Consider the following 19,262-nt stretch of genomic DNA (forward strand, 5'->3'; position numbering starts at 1 on the left):
CATGGAAGTCAGATGAAGGGGTAGACTATTATTATTCATCAATCTACTGATAACCCAGCTCAGTAGGTGCCTGTGGACATTAGATTATTGTGAGAAACAAACAAACAAACAAACCAAACTATGCTGATTATCCCTGAAAGTGCAGCTAGCTGTGTGATATCAGGAATATACAGTCCTCTCTTTCTCTTTCTCTTTCTCTCTCTCCATCCTCATCCTCTGTTCCTGTCGGTTTAAAGGATATCCCAGTGGAAACCAGGCCTTGTTGCTGCTGCGTAGCTGTGGCTCGCTGCTGCCGGAGGTGCCTCTGGAGGAACGCACCGTGCTGGCACACCGGGTGTGGGAGAAGCTGCATGAGTTGGGTAAGTGACAGCACCGATGAAAACAGCCTAATCGTCATATCATCAAGTATTTAATCATGCTTATGAGAGTAGAAGTCTTTGGCTCATAGTAGTCGACTGTGACCGGGTTGACAGATTTTTGCCTTCTCCTCACCAGGTGCACAGTTTGATGTCAGTCACTACAACGCCCTGCTGAAGGTCTACCTGCAGAATGAGTTCAAGTTCTCTCCCACGGACTTCCTGGCCAAGATGGAAGCAGCTAATGTCCAGCCCAACAGAGTAAGTGCTGCAAGGTGGAAGAAAAACTCTCAAACACAACTGAATTAGTTTTAAATCCCCCTTTTTAGGGTCTGTATCACATATATTATGAGTCCTGGATGTGGACTGGTCGGTCTGGTCATACAATCCCGAGGTGTTGATTCTGTTCGTTCTTTTTGATTCTTAGGTTACCTACCAGAGACTCATAGCAGCCTATTGCCATAATGGGGATATCGAGGGAGCCAGGTGAGCAACCAGCCAACAGAGTTCATGTTCTGATGGGACACAGTTTGCAGAACTTAATATGTGATATGATTGTATTTTGAAAACACAGTATATTATATATATTTTAGTATTTTAAAGCAGAAGATCTTATATTCCCCATGTCTTCTCTGCCTCCTCAGCACCATATTGGGTTTCATGAAGACCAAAGATTTGCCGATCACTGAGGCAGTTTTCAACTCTCTGGTGACCGGCCACGCTCGTGCAGGGTGAGTGTCGCTATGATATTAAATGGGACATAATAAGTGTTGTGCTGGAGTGATTCGATTTTAACAAGCTGTCATCTTTTTTTTGTGCAGTGACATCGAGAGTGCTAAGAACATCCTGCCTGTGATGCGCGGAGCGGGAATTGAACCAGGACCCGACACTTATTTATCACTGCTTAACACCTACGCCGAAAAGGGAGACCTGGAAAATCTGAAAAAGGTGTGTATTGTTTAAAAACAATACAGCTGAACATTTTGTACCCGTGTGTGTTTCAGGGCTCCTACGGTCATGAAAAACCTGGAAAAGTCAAAAATGTGTTTTTCCAGGACTGGAAAAGGGATGGAAAAAAATGAAATCCCAAAAGTTTAGGAAAAGTCATTGAAATTTGTTATATTCACATTTTCATGTCGTTCTTTTTCACTGATTTAAAAAAAAAAAAAATTCATATGCTTTTAAAGAAATACACTTGAAATATAAGCAGGCATACTTTGGTTTGTGTCATTAAGTTATACTGTATGCCTTGGAATTCTCATTGTTAGTTTAAATACTTTTTCGCGAATACACCGAGATTTCACAAAATGTTCGGTCATGGAAATTTGGTTTAAAGTTATTGAAAAGTCATGGAAATCCATTGGTCCAAATGTGTATGAATCCTGGTGTTTGTATGTGATGATTGAACATCCTCTCTGTGTTTTATTGTTTCCTCTCCTCCCTTTTCTATTCCTCTGCCTCTTAAAACACTCCTCCCACTCCTGTCTGTCTTTGTCAGACCATGGAGGAGGCAGAGAGTGCCGACTGCAGTCTGATGGACAGGGACATCATGCAGATCATCTTCACTTTGGCCAAGTCCGGACACCAGCACCTCATCCCAGACATGGTTGAGCGCATGAGGCACGAGAGGGGTTATGTGCCAGGTACACATCATGTTTTCTTCAGCAAAAATAGCTAATCAGCTGTATTAAAAGTGTTATGAGGCTGAGAAGAATGTCCCTTTTGTTTTTATTGTAGATGCTATGAATCTGTGTCTGAGCCTGATCACGCAGGGCCAGGAAGAAACGGCTTTTAACGTCCTGAAGAGTTTCTCCTCACTGGAGCCGGATAATTACAACAACGATTCCCCGAACCTGGGCAACTTCTTCCTAAGACACTGTGTCACTATGAACACGGTAGATACAAGTTCTCACACTTCACCCTAACTCAGCGTTTGACTTTAAGCATTCATTGTAACACTTGAAATGTATGTTGAGGATACGTTTAGATGTTTAAGTACATTTTGTATTTCCCTCTGTGTGTGCTACAGTCACTGGAGAAGCTCACAGGTTACTGTGAAGAGCTCCAGAAGACAAAGCGTCATTCTGACCCACTCACCTTCTCTCTGCAATGTGCTCTGGAGGCCAAGAAGACTGGTACGGCTCATGCTTCAATTTACTTTCATCACTTGTGTTGGAGGGAGACATTTCTCTTTTTATAAAGTTTAGTGTTTATGCTATATTTCTGTATACACAGCAAAACCAATAGCTATTTATTAACAGGGCTGTGCGAAAAACATGTTTTTCAAATGATTCTGTGTTGTAGTTTCATTGTGCCACAAATCAAATTTGGATGGCACTTTCTTCCAATATGTATATAGACAGGAAATTTGCATTAAACAGACACAAATAAAGAACAGTAAATCAGGACAGAAGATTGTAGCTAGTAGATATTGACCCTCTTTAACCCCCTAGTGGAGAATCATGTCAAGAGGCTCTACGGATGAGAAGCACAAAAGTAGAGTTTAGTGAAACAAATCCCAAACTTAGTCATTGCAAGAGCCATAGGAGATTCTGTCCACTTAAATTTACATTTAAGAAAAGGTGATGAAATCCCCTTTATTGGGATATGGGGGTCTTTGTCATATCACACAGCCCCCACATTGGATATACTGTATTTTGAGTGCAACATTAATGTATTAACCCCTTGACAGATGTTCCGCTGCAAATTATATTAAATCTGTGTTTTGCTTTTTTTTTTACCAGGTTTAAGTTTTGAGCTGATGAAGATATTGAAGGAGCAAGGCTTACCCATAAGGCCACACTACTTCTGCCCTCTCCTCAGTCAGTTTTTGAAGGACAACAACACAGCTGGTACAGAAACACACACAAAGACAGACTTAATCTTGCATTTTTGTATATGATTGTTTAGCTTTAATGCTGAGATTGTTTAAACTTGAACATGTCACTGAATGTCTCGGAGTCGTAACAGCATATGAGACGAGACTTATACTGTTGATCTTAATCTTCACTGCATCCATACTGATACGGAGAGTGTTTCCTTTTTTTTGGGGTGGTGGGGGGGGGCATGATATTAGCTGTTTGTGAACGTGTGTTGTTTTCCCCGTGCAGAGGGGTTCATGACTTCCTCTGTCCTCGGTATCAGAAAGGGCTTTTAAAGGAGAGTTTCCCTCAAATATTAATGTCTCACAGAGTGGTCCAGCTGGGACAGATTTCACTGAGCCGGGGCAGTCGAGGGCAAAGAAGCCTGATCCCCGAGTGAGAAAGTTGAGGCCAGAAGAGATGAAACAAACACGTACATACACACTCAATCCGAATTACAAACACACATCCGAGTCTCTCGGGAGAGATCCAGGAATAGATACCCAAGTTTAGAAGAAGTCTCAACGTCAGCCACTCACGAGCTCTGCACCAAAAAGACGCAGACTTTCAGAAAGTACGCTCCGACACGAGAGTCATACTTCCTATGTCTCCTCATGATCGCCAAACACCTGTCACCTGTAAATGAAATGATGACAGCAACTGTCAATAATGCACCACTTTCATCCATGGAATTTTTAATCAGTAAATGTCCCCAAAAAGCTGCCAGTGTACCAACTTTGCAGAAGCTGCTGAAAGAAGAAGTGGTGCACATCATGTATGGATGGTTGATGTGGTGACCTTTGCCCTGTGGCGGGGGCAGCTTAGCCTTCTCGTTAGGACGACTGGGGGTGGGGGGGCTCTCCACATACACACATACATGAGAGCACAAACATGCCGGAGGCTGAGGGGTCCGAGGTCATTTTGCTCCAGTAGCTTACTTCGAATCTATTTATCAAACCAAATCTTGTTTTAGTCCACGTCTTCTACTGTCCCTCACTCCAGTTCTCCTTTTTCCAATAAGGCTCTGTCCTCAGTATTAATTTGCCAACATGCAACTGGTCTGTGTTGAACCCTTTTCAACTACACCCATGTTGGTGTCTAGCTGTTCCTGTCAGACTTGGGAATCTGGGTAAGCAGCGTGTCTGTGGATAGAAGTTATTATATGTGCTCCTGACGGTTTTCAGCCTCCTTGTATTAAATTAAACTCAAGCTAAATTACTAAAACAAATTAAACAGACTTGTTTTTGATAATGACATTGAGCTTTTTACTTCCTTCAGAGCGTTTTGTGGATTTTCTGCCTCTGCCACTTAAGAGCATTTTAACGTCCCAGCAGGGTCAGCTAAGGGGAATACTTTTGTTCCCACTTTTCATCTCTGTTAAAGCAAATGGTTATTTTTTGGGGGAAATTTAAGTGACGTGCTTGTGGTAGAAATCGTGTCAGTGGCCGATGGTCTGCATTTGGGAGACTTGTCAGAATTCACAACTCATTAGCGAATGTGCCCTGTCAAACGTCTTCGGCAGCGTCTGGGCTTTTAAGTGCTTTATTTATTCCGAGCTCCGGCTCTCTCTTTGGGGTTTTTCAGAGAGATTAATAAATGATGTATTTTCCTCCTGTCAGCTAATTGACAGCATTTGAGCTGGCAGGGGGGGGGGGGGAGCCGGTGAGACGAGTGTAGCGACGCTGCAGATTGACTTCTCTGTGCGGTTGAGACAGATTCTCCGTTTGAATAGTGAGACGCCTCAGTGCCTGTCATGAGGAAGACGATGAGACATGAGTTTAAACTTGCACAACCACACAAACGCCGAGACCCACACCCAGACTGTAAACCCTCTGTCTCAAAGCCACACACACACATTAGATGGATTCCATTTAGTTATCAGAGTGTGGGGGGGAAAAAGAACGGAAGGAAGGAAAGTGGAGAAACTTCTCTTTCGTTTACCCACTCGCTTCGCTTCCGATGGTGTTAGCCTTAACCCTCATGAATGATGCAGCCTCTTTTTCTCCTTCTCCTTCCTGCTTTCTATACTCATTGGCTGCTGGAGGTGTGTGAGCGTGTGGGGGTGTGTGTGTGGGGGTGTGTATATTGTGTGCGGGGGGGAGGTCGGGGGCAGTGCAGGTGATGTGACTGATGCAGAGTGACTTGATTTCATGTAAATGCAAGCGCTCTGAGGGAATTCACTTTGGATTACGCGCCCCACTGTGCACCGCCCATGAAATATTAAGCGCCGTGTCACTTTTTGTCCACAGGTGTCACTAGCGGGCAGAGAGGCCAGAGCCTTGGAATTGGAGGAGAGGTATTGGGGGGGGAGGGATAAAAAAAAAAAAACTCCCCTTGCATTTTGATGAGGTGTGGATTTGGCGGGTTTAGCAGAAGCATATGCTGGGCCAAACTTCCCACCTGCCGCCAGCTAGTCACCGCTTGTCAGCTCTCGCGATGTAACACGTTCTTATCCCTTCTGACATGGCCGTGCAAGAAAGGACAAAAAAAAAGGGAAGGAAGACTCTCATAGGAAGAGAGTGTTTTTAGGCTCGTGTGTGTTAGGTGATGAGAGATGTAAAGGCCTCCTTGTCGACTCTGCTTTCCTTCTTTGCTCCTCACCATATTTATTTAATTTGATCCGTTTCACCTTTAATGCATCCCTCTGTCTAAAGCCTCTTTTTCACTGGTCCGAAAACCCAATAATATCTGGCTTTTGTCTGCAATGGGAACGGGTACAATCGGCATTCACTCTTGTGTCAAACGACTCTATGGCAGACGCGGGTTTTAATTGGCTGCGATCGGCAGGGTTGAAAGAGAGAGCGCCTCAGTTGCTGCCGTGTTCCTGACATTGCACGTGATGCACCAGAGGAAATAAACACCTCTAGTGACTGGGAAAGGAGTCAAACCCCTTTTTTGAGCAGGTTTTGCAGCGTTTAAACCTTCAAACCTGCTAATCTTGATTGGCCAAGAGGAAAAAGGGAAACAAAAAGATTGAAGAAGACATCACAGCTTTTCTTGCCCCATAAAATTGACATTTTCTTACTCTCGCTTCTTCATAAAGCAACTCGTCATTGCCTCACAGCCGACAAACTCTACCTTTAGAAAGTCAGCGACACGGAGCGATGGAGAGAAGGATGGTGTCGGGGGAGAAAGAGAAGGAGAAGTGACAGGTACTCATGTCCAAGGACGGGGGGGAGATGACAGCGGCCGGCTCACTCCACTCCTCTTTTCCTCTCTCTCCTCCGTCCTCACTTCTCGTGTGTGACAGTTAACCTGAAGACATGAGTCTGATGATGATATCTTGTGACCACTGCCATGCTTAACTCACTGCTTTGATACTTTCTTGCCCGGATGGTATGTCAGACTTTATGCTGACCAACCTGGAGAGGCCTCCACTCTTCTCAGTTCTGCTTCTCTTCTCTGTGCCCAATCTTTATTTAAATTTATCAGACAGGGGGAAGTAAAAAAAGTAAGGGTTGCTGGCATGAAACGAATATGGAGAGAAGGGCTCAGATTAAGAAGTGTGCAAATGAAACTATATCAGATTAACCTCTGCCAAAAAGGTTTTGTTTTCATCTGCGTTTCTTTATATGTCAACAGGATTATGAAAAAATTACTGAACTGGTTTCTATACATTTTGTGGAGGGGTCGGGCATGACCCATAAAGGGGGAATCCTTCATGCGTCACATTTGATTGGTATAAATCGACTGTAAAATTGATTTACACCAATCACTTTTACAGTTGATTGGTGTAAAAGATTGGATCCAGGAATCTTTTTTCCCCTTTTCAAGTAACGTTTTCAACCCTGTCCATTTGTGCGTTAATTGGTTTGTTTATTCGTCAGGAAGCAGTGTGGGTCAGGCTGATCTGCCTTAACGAGTGGACCATACAGACATAAAAGTGGCCGATGTAATCACACTACCACTCACAGGCGCACAGACGGCCTTTCTCAGATACCTGATTTATAACTGCTTACCCAAGTCATGTTGCAACGTCTGCCACAGGCCTGTAAATAAAGGGAGTAGACAACTGAGCAAAGCACTCTGGGGTTGAAAGGGTTAAAAGCTCTTGCTCGCAGACCTGACTTGCACAAACATAACAACACACAAACATGCTTGTTGGACAACAGAAAAGTGCTGATTATCAGGAAAGCTGACGTGCTGCGGCCGGAAAGCGCAGGCGTATGCATTTATATGTCCAGCTCTCCATTCACTTGTTTTCTGTCTGTCTGACTCACCGTGAAATTGATTATGGATTATTCAGGAGGAAAGCAGGTGCTCCCTCTCTTCTTTCATAAAAACAGGCCAGGATGAAAGCGATTAGGGGTTAGAATGGACCGCACACCGGATGGGACCTCCATTGAGAAGAAAGAGGAAGATCGCCTGTTGACTTTCTCTTGAAAGCAGGGAAGATGGATAGTGAGAGGGGCAGATGATAGAGTGATATGGATAGATGGATGAAGTGGTTCAGGTAGCCCTACCTGGCATAATGCACCCCCCCCCCCTCCTCCAGCAGCAAGTTTTAATGGCATATAAAAGCCTCGGCCTCATCTTTTATTCAGCAGAAGAGAGAGACTGCCAGGTGAACACATACGTCCCAGGAGGTCGTAGAAACACAGAGCTGTATATATGTGTTCGTGCACGTGTGATTCCGAACCTGCATGGAAAGCAAATACACACAGCTCCTGGTGGTGTGTGAACTCAAGGAGGCACTTTATGGGAGTTTACTGAAGTCCACATGGGAGCAAGGTGTATTGGTACCTTGGATGCAGTCTTATATAACATCGAGATGTAATGATATTTTGGTCCTAAACCCGCATAGCAACACACCGTAAGAATGGGCGCACGTCCACAGATGCATGCATGCGCTCATTTAGGCCCATGTCCTTTGTGGGCATGCTCCCAGACATATGCAAAGTGCTGCAGTGCCCATACTCCCAAATAAATACACACACACACACACACACACACACTTGAGGGCATTTTGAGTGTGTGTAAGCGACTGTTCCATATGCATGTGGCTGTTTTGGCCCCCTTCCCTGGGGCAGGACCTCGGGGCTCTGCTAGAGTGCAGGGTGGTGGTGCAAGAGTCCACTTCAGGCCGAGTGCGTGTTTATGTGCATGTATCCAGCAGTCCAAGGTAGAGAGAGGGGTGGCCATTAGCATTTTGTGTGTGTGTGTGTGAACTGAAGGAGTGACAGAAAGTATGTGCCAGCTCATTTCTTAGAGCCATATTTTAGCCGTGGGTTCACAGCTCCAGGCCTGTGCATGAAAGTGAATGGAGCAAAGTGCTTCCAAAACATCAAGCTCTGTTTTTATAAACTGTAGGAAACTATTCTCAAACGCGACTGTTTTTCCAATTGTCAAAAATATTCGTATTTGCGGGACCAAACATTTATTTGATTAGTCAGAGAAAACCAATGTTTTATTCTATGAGTAAATCAATTTGATAAAAAAGGAGCTGCAAGTAGTTCTGGGACTTTTGATATTCCCTCATGTTTGTCATAGGTCTTTAACTTAATTCATTTGTGTCTTAAAGTCCTAAATGTAACTTTATGAAACGTGCAGAGACCCTGAAAGATGATATTAATGACTTTGTGTGTGTGTTGCAGGTGTAATGGAGGTGCTGAAGGGGATGCAGGAACTCGGCGTGACCCCGGACTCTGAGACTATGTCCATCTACATCCTCCCTGCCTTCCCCAGCACAGAGGCCGCTCGACAGGCCATCACGGTAATGTGTTTGAATGTAATCCGATTTTTTCTTTTTAAATGTATTTATTTGTCATTACAGTGATCTTTTATTTATTCCATTTAGGAAGCTGGCATGTCTCTGGACTCTGAAAACTTCTTGTCTTTAGAGGTCCGCTCCTTGGCAGTGAGCGACTTGGCAAAACTCTACACCCAATGTAAGCACACACACACCCACACACACACACCCACACACATACACACACCACTTCATCTCAAGCTCCCATCATTATAAAAATCGCTGCTATGCCTGCGGGCTAATTGGGCCAGCATCAATGCACAAAGAAGAATTTTCAGCTTTCCTTCGTACATTTCCCCTCTCACCCGCCTGTGCTCATCAGGCCTTTTAAGAGATTAGTCTGTGTGAATATGTAAAGAGCGAGAAACGAGAGGTGCCTGAACCGGCAGAGGGATGGGATCAAGAAGTATCTTTAATAATGGATGATGATTCTTGTTTTCTGTCTTTCATCTCGTTTTAGTCTCAAACATCCAGCTTTGGATTCCACATACATTGCTCTCCTTCGTCTTTATGTATTTCAGTGTCCCTTATGGGTTTCTTCTCCAAGCTATACAGTATCACAAGAAACACAGAATGCTTCCTTCGAAATGTTTATCAAGCCAGGAAATTTCAGACCTTCGCTGCTTTCAGCTTCATAAATTGAAAGAATTCACAGCTTCCCCTCCGTTATAAATCATTTTAAATTGAACACGTTTGGCTTTTCAGACTCTTTCTCGAATAAGTAATTTACAGTCGCGTCCTTGGACACTAGAACTGGAATTCTTTCACAATCCCCTCATACCAGCTATAGAAAATAATTTGTAGAAATATCAATAATGAAAATTGTGTGCAGCCCTGGAAATCTTATGAAATTTATATTTCTCGGCTTTTGCAGTAGAAACAGGCATTTCAGCGACCGGCTTGAATCCTGACTGGAAACACAACATTTGAAAAAGTGAATCGGAAACAAGCAAGAATTATTCTGGTTGAGTTATACAGTGGCCAACAATAGATGCCTTATATCAAACTGGGAAAGTCCCCAGAAATGATTGTGTCAATATAGTGTGATGATGGTTGTTGCAGAAAATTCCCTAGACAGAAGTAAAATCGTTCCAGCTCAACGTTGCATACAACACGTATCAGTGTTTGTCAGGGAATTCACTCACTGTCTCTGTGGATGGTAACAACTTTATGGGCAATAGGATGACCACATGGTAAATATGATGGGTTGTCCCAGTCTATGTGGGTAAAGGGAAAAACTGCATATAATCCCATCATAAACCCCATTGCTCACGCCACACAGTGACAAGTTGTTTCAGTCTTTTCTCTTTCTTTGCCTGTAATCGTTTTTCTGTCCATCTTCATTTCAGTGTCGGATCCCTCCTTCCCCCCGTTGGACCACAACAGTTTCCGCAACAGCCTCATCCTGGGCTTCAGAAAGTGAGTCAATTAGCCCGTAGTCTGCTCGTGTTCTCCATCATTTGATATTCCATATTTCTCCATAATTTGCCTCATAGCTCCTGACTGGCGTTTTTAGGGAGGCCTGTAGCACTATTGGAGGTCACCGCGGCATATGCTATGAATATGACATGTGCAGCATATCACACCATCTACAGTGTGGATGTGTATGGGCAGCTGTGGGGAAAACACTGCATCACACACACTGGCAGACTTACAAACACACACACACACACACACACACGCACACACACACGGGTGCCTCATGCATATGGAGGCCTGCACCCCTTAGCTCTCGCCCCAAAGCACCGTGGGAGATATGTAAATTAGCAGATGCCCACCACTGCCCCTTATACCCAGAACACACACAAACACATACTCACTCAGAGTTTGCCTTAGGACCACGGTCGGACCTGTGGGCTTTGTTGAAATGGGTGTTTATGAATATTTACAGTTTAACACCACACGTCCACACAAAAACATTGTTGTCCCTGAGCGAAGCTGGAGGTGAGTCAAAGAGAAAAGTGCTGACCCGTCTGCAGGGACCGAAGCATTTCTTCCACTTGAAAACAGAAAACATGCTCCGTTTAGTTCAACTTTGAAATTTTCAGTCGGTCCATGAATTCCATATCGTAGCTGTGGATGTTAAAATTTGAACCAACATAACAGATGGAAAAAAGCGAATGGGATGTTTTTTAAGAATTTATCCTATCCTTTTTTTTTATTAAATAAATAAAACTTGCAAGAATGTTTGTGTCCTGGGACATTTTTATAGTTACAAAAAAATGGAAATAATAAAAATAAATTTGAGAATAAAGTTCTCTTAAGATTAGAAATCTGCTGTACATCGTCTATATTTCAGAGGAAAAATTGTTGTAACAGCAAATGATGGTTTAACAAAAACAACAACAAAAAAAGCACGACAAAAAAAACACAAATGTAGATTTCCAGATTGTTTGTGCAGAAATGGGCAGATCCATCATCTTTTGCCAAGTTTGGTTTATTTCAGTATATTCATTATTTGCTTTTCCACTTCCTCCATAAGCTTTGCACTCATTGCATTAACACACACACTCCTCTGACTGTTAGGTTGTCTGACAGGGTCATAATTGGGCTTGTCACTTGGGAACTCTGTGTGTGTGTGTGTGCGTGCGTGTGTGTGTTAAAGAGAGAGATTGCCGTGTCATTGCAATGCGGGACCTGCCCCTGTCAAAGACAAGGTCAGGGGATAATTTAATCATTAAAGACCTCTTCTTCTTCTTCTCCCTTTTCCTTTCATCTCCCCCTCTTTCCAACTCGCTGACAACGCCAGAAATGTCACACACTGTCATCATTTAGCCTCAATGTGTGCGTGTGTGTGCACGTGCGCGTGTGTGTGTCTTTTGTGAAGCCATCCCACTTGTCTCTTGTACCGTGGGATCGAGGGTGTCAGACTGAGCAATCTGATGCGTATACTTGCTGTATAGTATTGTACTACCCTGTTAGTACAGTAGCTATGTCGTGTATATATAATGATATATTATAAATTATTACTTCCTGTTAGAAAATGTTATCTGAAATTATTTATCACAAATATTTTTGTTGTATTTAAAATTGCATATAGTATAACGATTATAGAAAATGCAAAAAAAAAAATATTAACATCTGAAGAATGCCTGTTGCTTTTATTCAGACATTAAAATTAAAATTACAAGACAAGCAATTGACACTTATAGTATAGTAAATATGTTTGAGAGGTTTCTATTTGTATTGGTATAACAAATAGAGAAAACATGGATGAGAAGAATAAATCTGTTCTTAAAGTGTGTGGGGGACACGTTTCTGTAGCTTTGCTGTCAGAAGTGTAAACCCTGCTCTATGTTGTGCTGCCTAGAAGCATAACGCTTATGAGCAGATTGCACATTAATGCTGACATGTTCCAGTGTTGTTGTTGTTGACCTGCTGTTGAGGCGAGTCCACTTGGTGCTCATGTCTTGTCCTCTACTGCCCCCTGCAGGTCTGATGATGTGGAGAGCATGGCGAAGGTAGGTCTTTGTGAAGCAATCGTACACCACTACAAAATGATACAGGATTTATCATTGTGAAATTGTAACAGACTATACGTGAATACAATTGTTTTATATGATTTCTTATTCCTTGAAGCAAAATAGCAAGATAATTTAACAACATCTGCTGCACACTGAGTTTCATTTAGTGAGAATAAACAATATGTGACAAACACCATCTGCTGCTTTTTATCTAAATCTCCTTATGGCAGAGGGAGCGTTTGAATAAAGATATGATTTGTGGGCCGATATTCATCTGGATTCAATATGAACAGTTTTTTCCTAAACACGGGTTCTGCAAAATGTAGTTTTAATTATTTAAAGAAAGAAATTTGTAAGACACAGTTAATACAAAATAACACATTTCTCATAAAACATTTCTCATAGCCCTGTCTGGCCTGTTATTCTGTCCTAAACCCACCACAGACTACAGTGGAAAATCCTTTGAGTACTGTTTGTGTCTGTGCGTGTTAAATTGTTTGTCTTCTTTCCAGATCACAGAGCTGTTATTCAAAGACAAACGCTTCAGCAAGGAAGGCACCAAGCCTTCTGGTAAGCAAACCTAGACACATCATATCTGTCAGTGTTCTCATATGCAAGAAGTACGTGTTTGTATGGGTATGATAAAGACAAGGTGTGTGTTTTTGTGTATCAGTCACTTATCGGTATTCAAACTTGCAGACTGCGGAGAGTGCAGTCTGCAAGACACCTTTCTGCTTTAATTCAGATGACAGAGCAGTCCTGTTTGTGTGTTTATGTTCAGTCTCATTAGCAGCATACTGCTGACCGGGTCACTCCTCGCCATGAAGCCTGTGTGTGTTTATGTTGAGGTGTGTGTCGGTGTGTGGAAGTGAAAGACCTGCGCTCTCTCCGTCTGAGGAAATAGAGCCTGGCTGCTGACACAGCGCTGACTAGTTAAAGTGTATTTGTGTGTGTGTCAGTGCCGGACAGCATCCCTGGTCTGCCAGTGAGTGTGTGTGTGGAGTGTTAATGTCACTCTGTGTCAGTATGCGTGTCACAGTCAAAAGTCCCCACCGCTGAAACTGGTGTGTGCTGGTGGGAGCGATGGAGACTGTTATCCATGTCACATCCTCTTAGACAACATCTGCGATTGTCTGTGTGCGTGTGCGTGTGTGTGTGTGTGTTTGTGTGTGGGAGTTGAAGTAAGGGGAGCCTGTCACTACCAGCCGTTGCACATTCACTCACACTCCAGCCGAAAGCAGCCTCTGTCAGCAGAAAAGAGACACAAACACACACTCTGCAGAGGTTACAGGAAAATAGTATAAATGCACAAATGGATCCAGAGACTGACACAGTGGCAATTTAAATTTATTCCCAAGACAACTCCTCACTCACTCTACTCTTTTTCTCTGTGTGTGTGTTTTTGTCCCATCCAGAAGGGGCATCCTACTTCTTGTACAATCTGTTCGACACCAGGACAGAGGAGGAGCTGCAGGCACAGGAAGACAAACTGCGGAAATATTTAAATCAGCTTCAGGCTCAGGTACAAACACACACACTGAAAAGGTGACTGAAAACCATCTCACACACACACACACACACACACACACACACACACACACACACACACAAACGATACACCACTCTCACACAAATTTATATCCAGTCCATTCATAACCTTCCCACGTTAAAGGAGCTTACACATTCTGATCTGAGACGATTTGCAGTTTGTAATCAGACGTGGATTATTCACCCAACACACACACACACATACACACACACACTCCTCCTGCTCCATTTCTGAAGAGTGAAGGTTTGAGTCGGGGCATCCAGACATGTTGTGGAAGATTAAATTGTGTTTTACACTCTGGGGTTAAAGGTCACGTCTTAACTGGCCATTTGGAGTTCAGTGAACCAGTTGCCTGCTCCGGCGTGGAACCTTCAAACCATAACAGTCCCTAATGACACTACATTTGAATTTCCTTGATTCAGATTTCAATAATGCTGATCACTAGGTAGCCGAAATGCCAGTATTTCCACTACGATCTCAACCTTTGACCTCAACACACAAAGTTCGACCAGTTGCTCTCCAGCTGTTCTGATGACGATGATCGTTGCTTTTTCACGATGCTGATTTTCTTCCTTTTGTCTCTTCTGTGCAGAATATAAAGATTTCACTGAACATCTTCAAAGGTATCAGGAACCTGCTGGAGTCCCATCATGTCCCAGAGCTTGTCAAGGTACAGAGCTCGACCCCCCCCCCCCCCCCCCCCTTTCATCTATAGTCCAAATGTTTCGTAGAACAGCTTTAAGCTCAGTCAAACTCAACAGCCAAAGCTTTAATATGACAGGCTGAGGGTGTATTCCTAATGCTAATGCTTTCTCGGTGTGTGTGTGTTTTTTAGGATGTGATCGCTCTGGTGGACCCCAGAGACAGAGCGTCCAGTGGCTCTGTGTCAGCATCTCCCCGTTTTACTGTAAGTAGCACAGGTCAAATAAAAGATATTTACTTCTGATGTTCGGACACCATATGTTGCTTGTGTTGTTATTTAGGGGCAACTGTGGTTTAAGAGGTAAAGCTGGTCATCATGTGTGTTTTATGTGTGCTGCACTCAGATGCACTGTATGAATGTGGAAATGGAAAAACTGTAGTGTGAAGTTCTCAAAGTGTTAATCAAGACTAGAAATTATAATCAATATGTGTTTGATCATGTCCACCTCTCTGTCTCCTTCAGGGAATCGAGGGTAAGGTTGTGGCGCTTGAGGCTAAATTAGCTGAACTGAAAGCAGAGAACCAACCGTTGGGCCTCATTCTCAAACAGACCATCCAAGCTCTCTGTGCCGAGGAGGTAGGATTCGTTTGGATCGCCCCGTCTCACAAAATCTCCTCTTCCCTCTCCAAACGAGTGGTTTCTCCTTCCTCTTGTTGACCAATGCAATGTGCCCGCTCTGTTGTCTGATCAGAACCTGCAGCGTGCCCTCGAGCTGAAGCAGCAGCACGTGGAGGAGCTGACGGCCGGCAGCTACGCCACCCTCATCAACCTGTGCTGCCGCCACGAAAATGTGGAGGAGGCGCTGAACCTAAAGATGGAACTGTGAGTGGAGCAGGAAACACGCATATGAAAACTCTTTGCACCCACACGGCGACGCCGGGACCACTAGTGGGACATTAAAGTTTAACATGAGTGGTATTAGGGGAGACATTAATGCAATGAACAGACCTTCTGTTAACTCGCTATAACACAGGAGCCCCCCCCCCCCCCCCCCCCCCATCTTGTGTTTGTCTCTTCACTCACCACCTGCTTTCAACATCAGACAGAACTCCAACAGGAGAATGTACAATAGATGAGCTGCATTACTGTAAGTGGAATACATTAATCTAATCTCTGTCACCCTCCGTGTCTCTCTCTCTCTCTCTCTCTCTCTCTCTCTCTCTCTCTCTCTCTCTCTCTCTCTCTCTCTCTCTCTCTATCTGTCTCTCTGTCATCAGGAGTCGTAAGGACTCATCCATATCGCTGGATGCTGGTAAATACATCGCACTGGTCAAGCTGCTCTCCAAGGTGGACAGAGTTGAGGGTAAGTTACTGTCAGGCTGCAGCAAGTTCATATTTGTTTATTACTAGTGCAGTGCCAAACATGCCTGTGGGTATCGGGCTGTTTGCTCGGCCAGTGGTGAAGCTGGTTTTAGTTTTCTTTCTGAAACTGTAAAAGGGACCTGCAGTAATTGAGCTGCGACCTATAATAAAGACTGGCAGCTGAACTCAGAGCTGTTCTCCTGTTTATTCAAAGTCTGATGAAGCACGTCTCAGTACGTAGAACCTTGAACTAGATTTTAACTGGAACTGGAGTTCTCCTAGTCGCTCTGCTGCAGAGTACTAGTCGACTGTTTAATCAGATTTCCAAATTGCGCCATATTCGACACTGCACTTCCTTGGTCTCTTAACAATAAACATAGCAAGAGTGACGTCAATAAGATATGCATCACACAGAGACAGATTTCTAGAGTTATTAGATAGTAGATAGATTCATCTTTATATCTTAAAATTATCTGGTAAAGTAAAGAAAATAAGTAACTTCTTCAATTTTCATGTCTGGTCCAAATCAACTGTCCAAGAAACAAAGATTTTGCTTAAAGGATTGAAAGCAACTAACTCATTAAAATGATTCTTAATATCCTCTATTTGTTGGATTAACTAATCCCACTAGTGCGTAACTCTTCAAAACTTTTTCCTCAGTAAGTCAGAGATCAGGCTTGAACTTAAAAAGTGTGTTTGTGTGTGTGTGGCCAACTCTGTCACAATCCCTCTCCCTCCCTCAAACCACATTAGCGAGCCATTTCCTGAATGCTACGGTGGGTTTCCTTCAGCCCATCGAAGACCCAATTACTATCAGATTTGCGACGCTGCTTTTTGCACACAATGACAGGCAAAATGTTTCCCTTGTCTGTCCTCGCCTCTCCTCTCCTCCCCTTCCTTCGCTCCCTCCGTCTCTCTACCTGACCCTCTCTCTCTCTCTCTCTCTCCCCCCCCCCGATCTGTCAACGAGCGTGTCATTCTCTCAACCCCCCCCCCCCCCCCCCCCGCGGCCCCACCCCTTGCACACATCCGCGTCAGGGAGAAATGAGAGAGGGGGGAAAATTACAGGACTCTGTGTATTTTTCCAGAATTATTGAAATCCGCCTTGATGCTAATGGCAGATCATGTCTGCCGAAGTGCTTGAGCATTTCACACACACACAAACACACACGTACACACACATGCAGTGACGTGCACATTTGCATGTGAATTCAAGCAAAAGGCATTTGGTGGTGTGTCCATCTGTGTGTGTGTGTGTGTATAGGCCTAACGCATTTGCCATTAGCCAGAGTGTGCATATGGAAGGGACGCTTGTCAGCCACATTAGCACACATGGCTAACCTTGATGTTAGCCTGTCCCCACCCAGACGCTGGTCCGCCCCGGCTCCCAGCACACACCAGGCCCAGCTGAAGATCATGTTTCCTGGCATCTTGCTTGATTTCTCGCCCTCTCTAATGGCTTTGTTGTTTTCGCCCTTTTATCTCCTCCCACCTCGCCGGGCAACTTTACTTCATTTCCACCTTGTGAATTTATCCTGAAGTTACCTTTCTTCCACCTTTTCGGTATATAACTTTTCCTTTATAATGACTCTCTCGCCTTCTTAACAACTAATTATGGGTCCACCCAGTCTGGTGAATGTGACGTCTCCTGAACGCCATGGAAAAAACTTTAAATTAAGCACAACTCAATGAACTAGATATTTCTATAAAGGCTCAATAGACAATATTATTATGTCACATTTGTATATCAAGTGCATCCTGTCACCCAGTGAACCTGCCATAGTATCAACATGGACTTCAGGACTTTACCTCCCTACCTTTACTTCTCTCACTCCATTATTGTAAATACTACTCTCCTCTATCACCGTGCGTCTCTTTGACCTACCCTTGCCTCTCTGCCTCCCTCTGTCCATCCTCCCACTTTGGTAAATACAACTTGTTCTGGCTTCAGGTGGTCAGGGTCTGGCTTCAGGTGGCGTGTGTGTGTGTGTGTGTGTGTGTGCGTGTGTGTGTGTGTTTGTCTTTTGGGAAAAAGAGACATCACTAGCAGTCAAGTCATTGAACATTAGATGAACCATCGGGCTGTGTGATGTTTGTTTACCTGGCCTGTCTGCCTCCCCGTCTCTGTGCGTGTGTGTGTGTGTGGGGGGGGGTCTGGCTTGCTTTGCTGGCTACGATGCTCGACTGAGCTGATGGATATGCATACTGGCTAAACGGACGGATAAAAGGAGAGATGGAGGGGAAATGTGGGGATGGTGGACGGAGGGATGGTAGCTAGTCGAGCTCCATTTGGGCAGATCATCTCCAAGCCACTGGTCTCAGTGATTAACGGGTCTGTCAGAGAGTGATGGAGAGAGGTAGGGATAAACGGGGTCGGGGGTAGAGAGGAAGAGAGACCCATTAGGAGCACGAGAATTAGTTTCATTTTTATCAGATCAGCTCTTTGAAGCAAAGTTGTTAAATCTTGATCCTGCATTTTAGGTTGAGCTTGTTTGTGCTGTTGTTTCGAAGTGATCACAGTTACGTTTGTTATTGTCCAGTTTAGTTTCAGACTCTCCTTCCTTTTGACACAAACGTTATTGAAGCTCAATTAAGAGACAACCCCCCTGTATTGGCACCTGTTGTTTGAATTATGGTGCTCGATTAACATTCATAATCTCGATTTTGTAGTTTTCATGCTGTTTCTGTTGAACGATGAACTAAATAACAACAGAGTAGAGCGTTGAGAGAGGAGCAGCCACAGATTTCCTGAATTCACACCAAGTTCCTCTGTCTACCTTCTCCACACGTCAAACCTTTATATAGCAAACCAAACCTTTTCCTCTTACAAGCTCCATTCCCCTGTCATTGTCCCCCCTGTAATTCTGTGTCTCCTCCATTGCCAGTTACCCTGACTCCATGCTTCCCTCCTCTATTTTCCCCTGTCCCATCTGTGACAGCGTTTCTGATCGCCATAACAATTGGCAGAGAGAGACTGAAATTAGGATGCCAAAGCACTCACCAGTGGCCCCGTCCCTCACCCCACAAGTGTGTGTGTCTGTGTAAATGTGTGTTCCCAGTAGAGAATGACACCCCTCATTTTAGGTTTTGTTATATTACCAGTTATCTACGAGTTGTGCAGAAAAACTTCTCTGCATTTTTATATGTTTGCTACAGTTTTCACCTACATAAGGATCCAGGATATTTCTCGAGTGAATTTAAAGCGAGGTGCCATTATAGGCTGCAGTTGGCGAAATGACTTCATACACATTATTCAAATATATTCAGTTTCTCTGCAT

At 43.9% G+C, this 19,262-nt stretch overlaps 1 protein-coding gene across 1 annotated transcript in view; it reads left to right on the forward strand.

Annotated features, from left to right (window-relative positions):
* lrpprc (leucine-rich pentatricopeptide repeat containing) overlaps window positions 1–19,262 on the forward strand; it is a 48,615-nt gene that overhangs the window by 1,455 nt on the left and 27,898 nt on the right. The window contains exons 3-22 of the mRNA XM_062401121.1: window positions 237–359; window positions 496–617; window positions 784–842; window positions 1,001–1,087; window positions 1,178–1,304; window positions 1,855–1,999; window positions 2,094–2,251; window positions 2,386–2,491; window positions 3,101–3,208; window positions 8,812–8,930; window positions 9,015–9,105; window positions 10,316–10,385; window positions 12,400–12,427; window positions 12,943–13,000; window positions 13,846–13,952; window positions 14,572–14,649; window positions 14,815–14,886; window positions 15,145–15,258; window positions 15,374–15,504; window positions 15,900–15,985. Of these exons, the coding sequence (XP_062257105.1) occupies window positions 237–359; window positions 496–617; window positions 784–842; window positions 1,001–1,087; window positions 1,178–1,304; window positions 1,855–1,999; window positions 2,094–2,251; window positions 2,386–2,491; window positions 3,101–3,208; window positions 8,812–8,930; window positions 9,015–9,105; window positions 10,316–10,385; window positions 12,400–12,427; window positions 12,943–13,000; window positions 13,846–13,952; window positions 14,572–14,649; window positions 14,815–14,886; window positions 15,145–15,258; window positions 15,374–15,504; window positions 15,900–15,985 (1,989 nt within the window). The remainder of the gene's footprint in view (window positions 1–236; window positions 360–495; window positions 618–783; window positions 843–1,000; window positions 1,088–1,177; window positions 1,305–1,854; window positions 2,000–2,093; window positions 2,252–2,385; window positions 2,492–3,100; window positions 3,209–8,811; window positions 8,931–9,014; window positions 9,106–10,315; window positions 10,386–12,399; window positions 12,428–12,942; window positions 13,001–13,845; window positions 13,953–14,571; window positions 14,650–14,814; window positions 14,887–15,144; window positions 15,259–15,373; window positions 15,505–15,899; window positions 15,986–19,262) is intronic.

Source organism: Platichthys flesus, chromosome 12 (genome assembly GCF_949316205.1).
Source record: "Platichthys flesus chromosome 12, fPlaFle2.1, whole genome shotgun sequence".
Classification (NCBI taxonomy): domain Eukaryota; kingdom Metazoa; phylum Chordata; class Actinopteri; order Pleuronectiformes; family Pleuronectidae; genus Platichthys; species Platichthys flesus.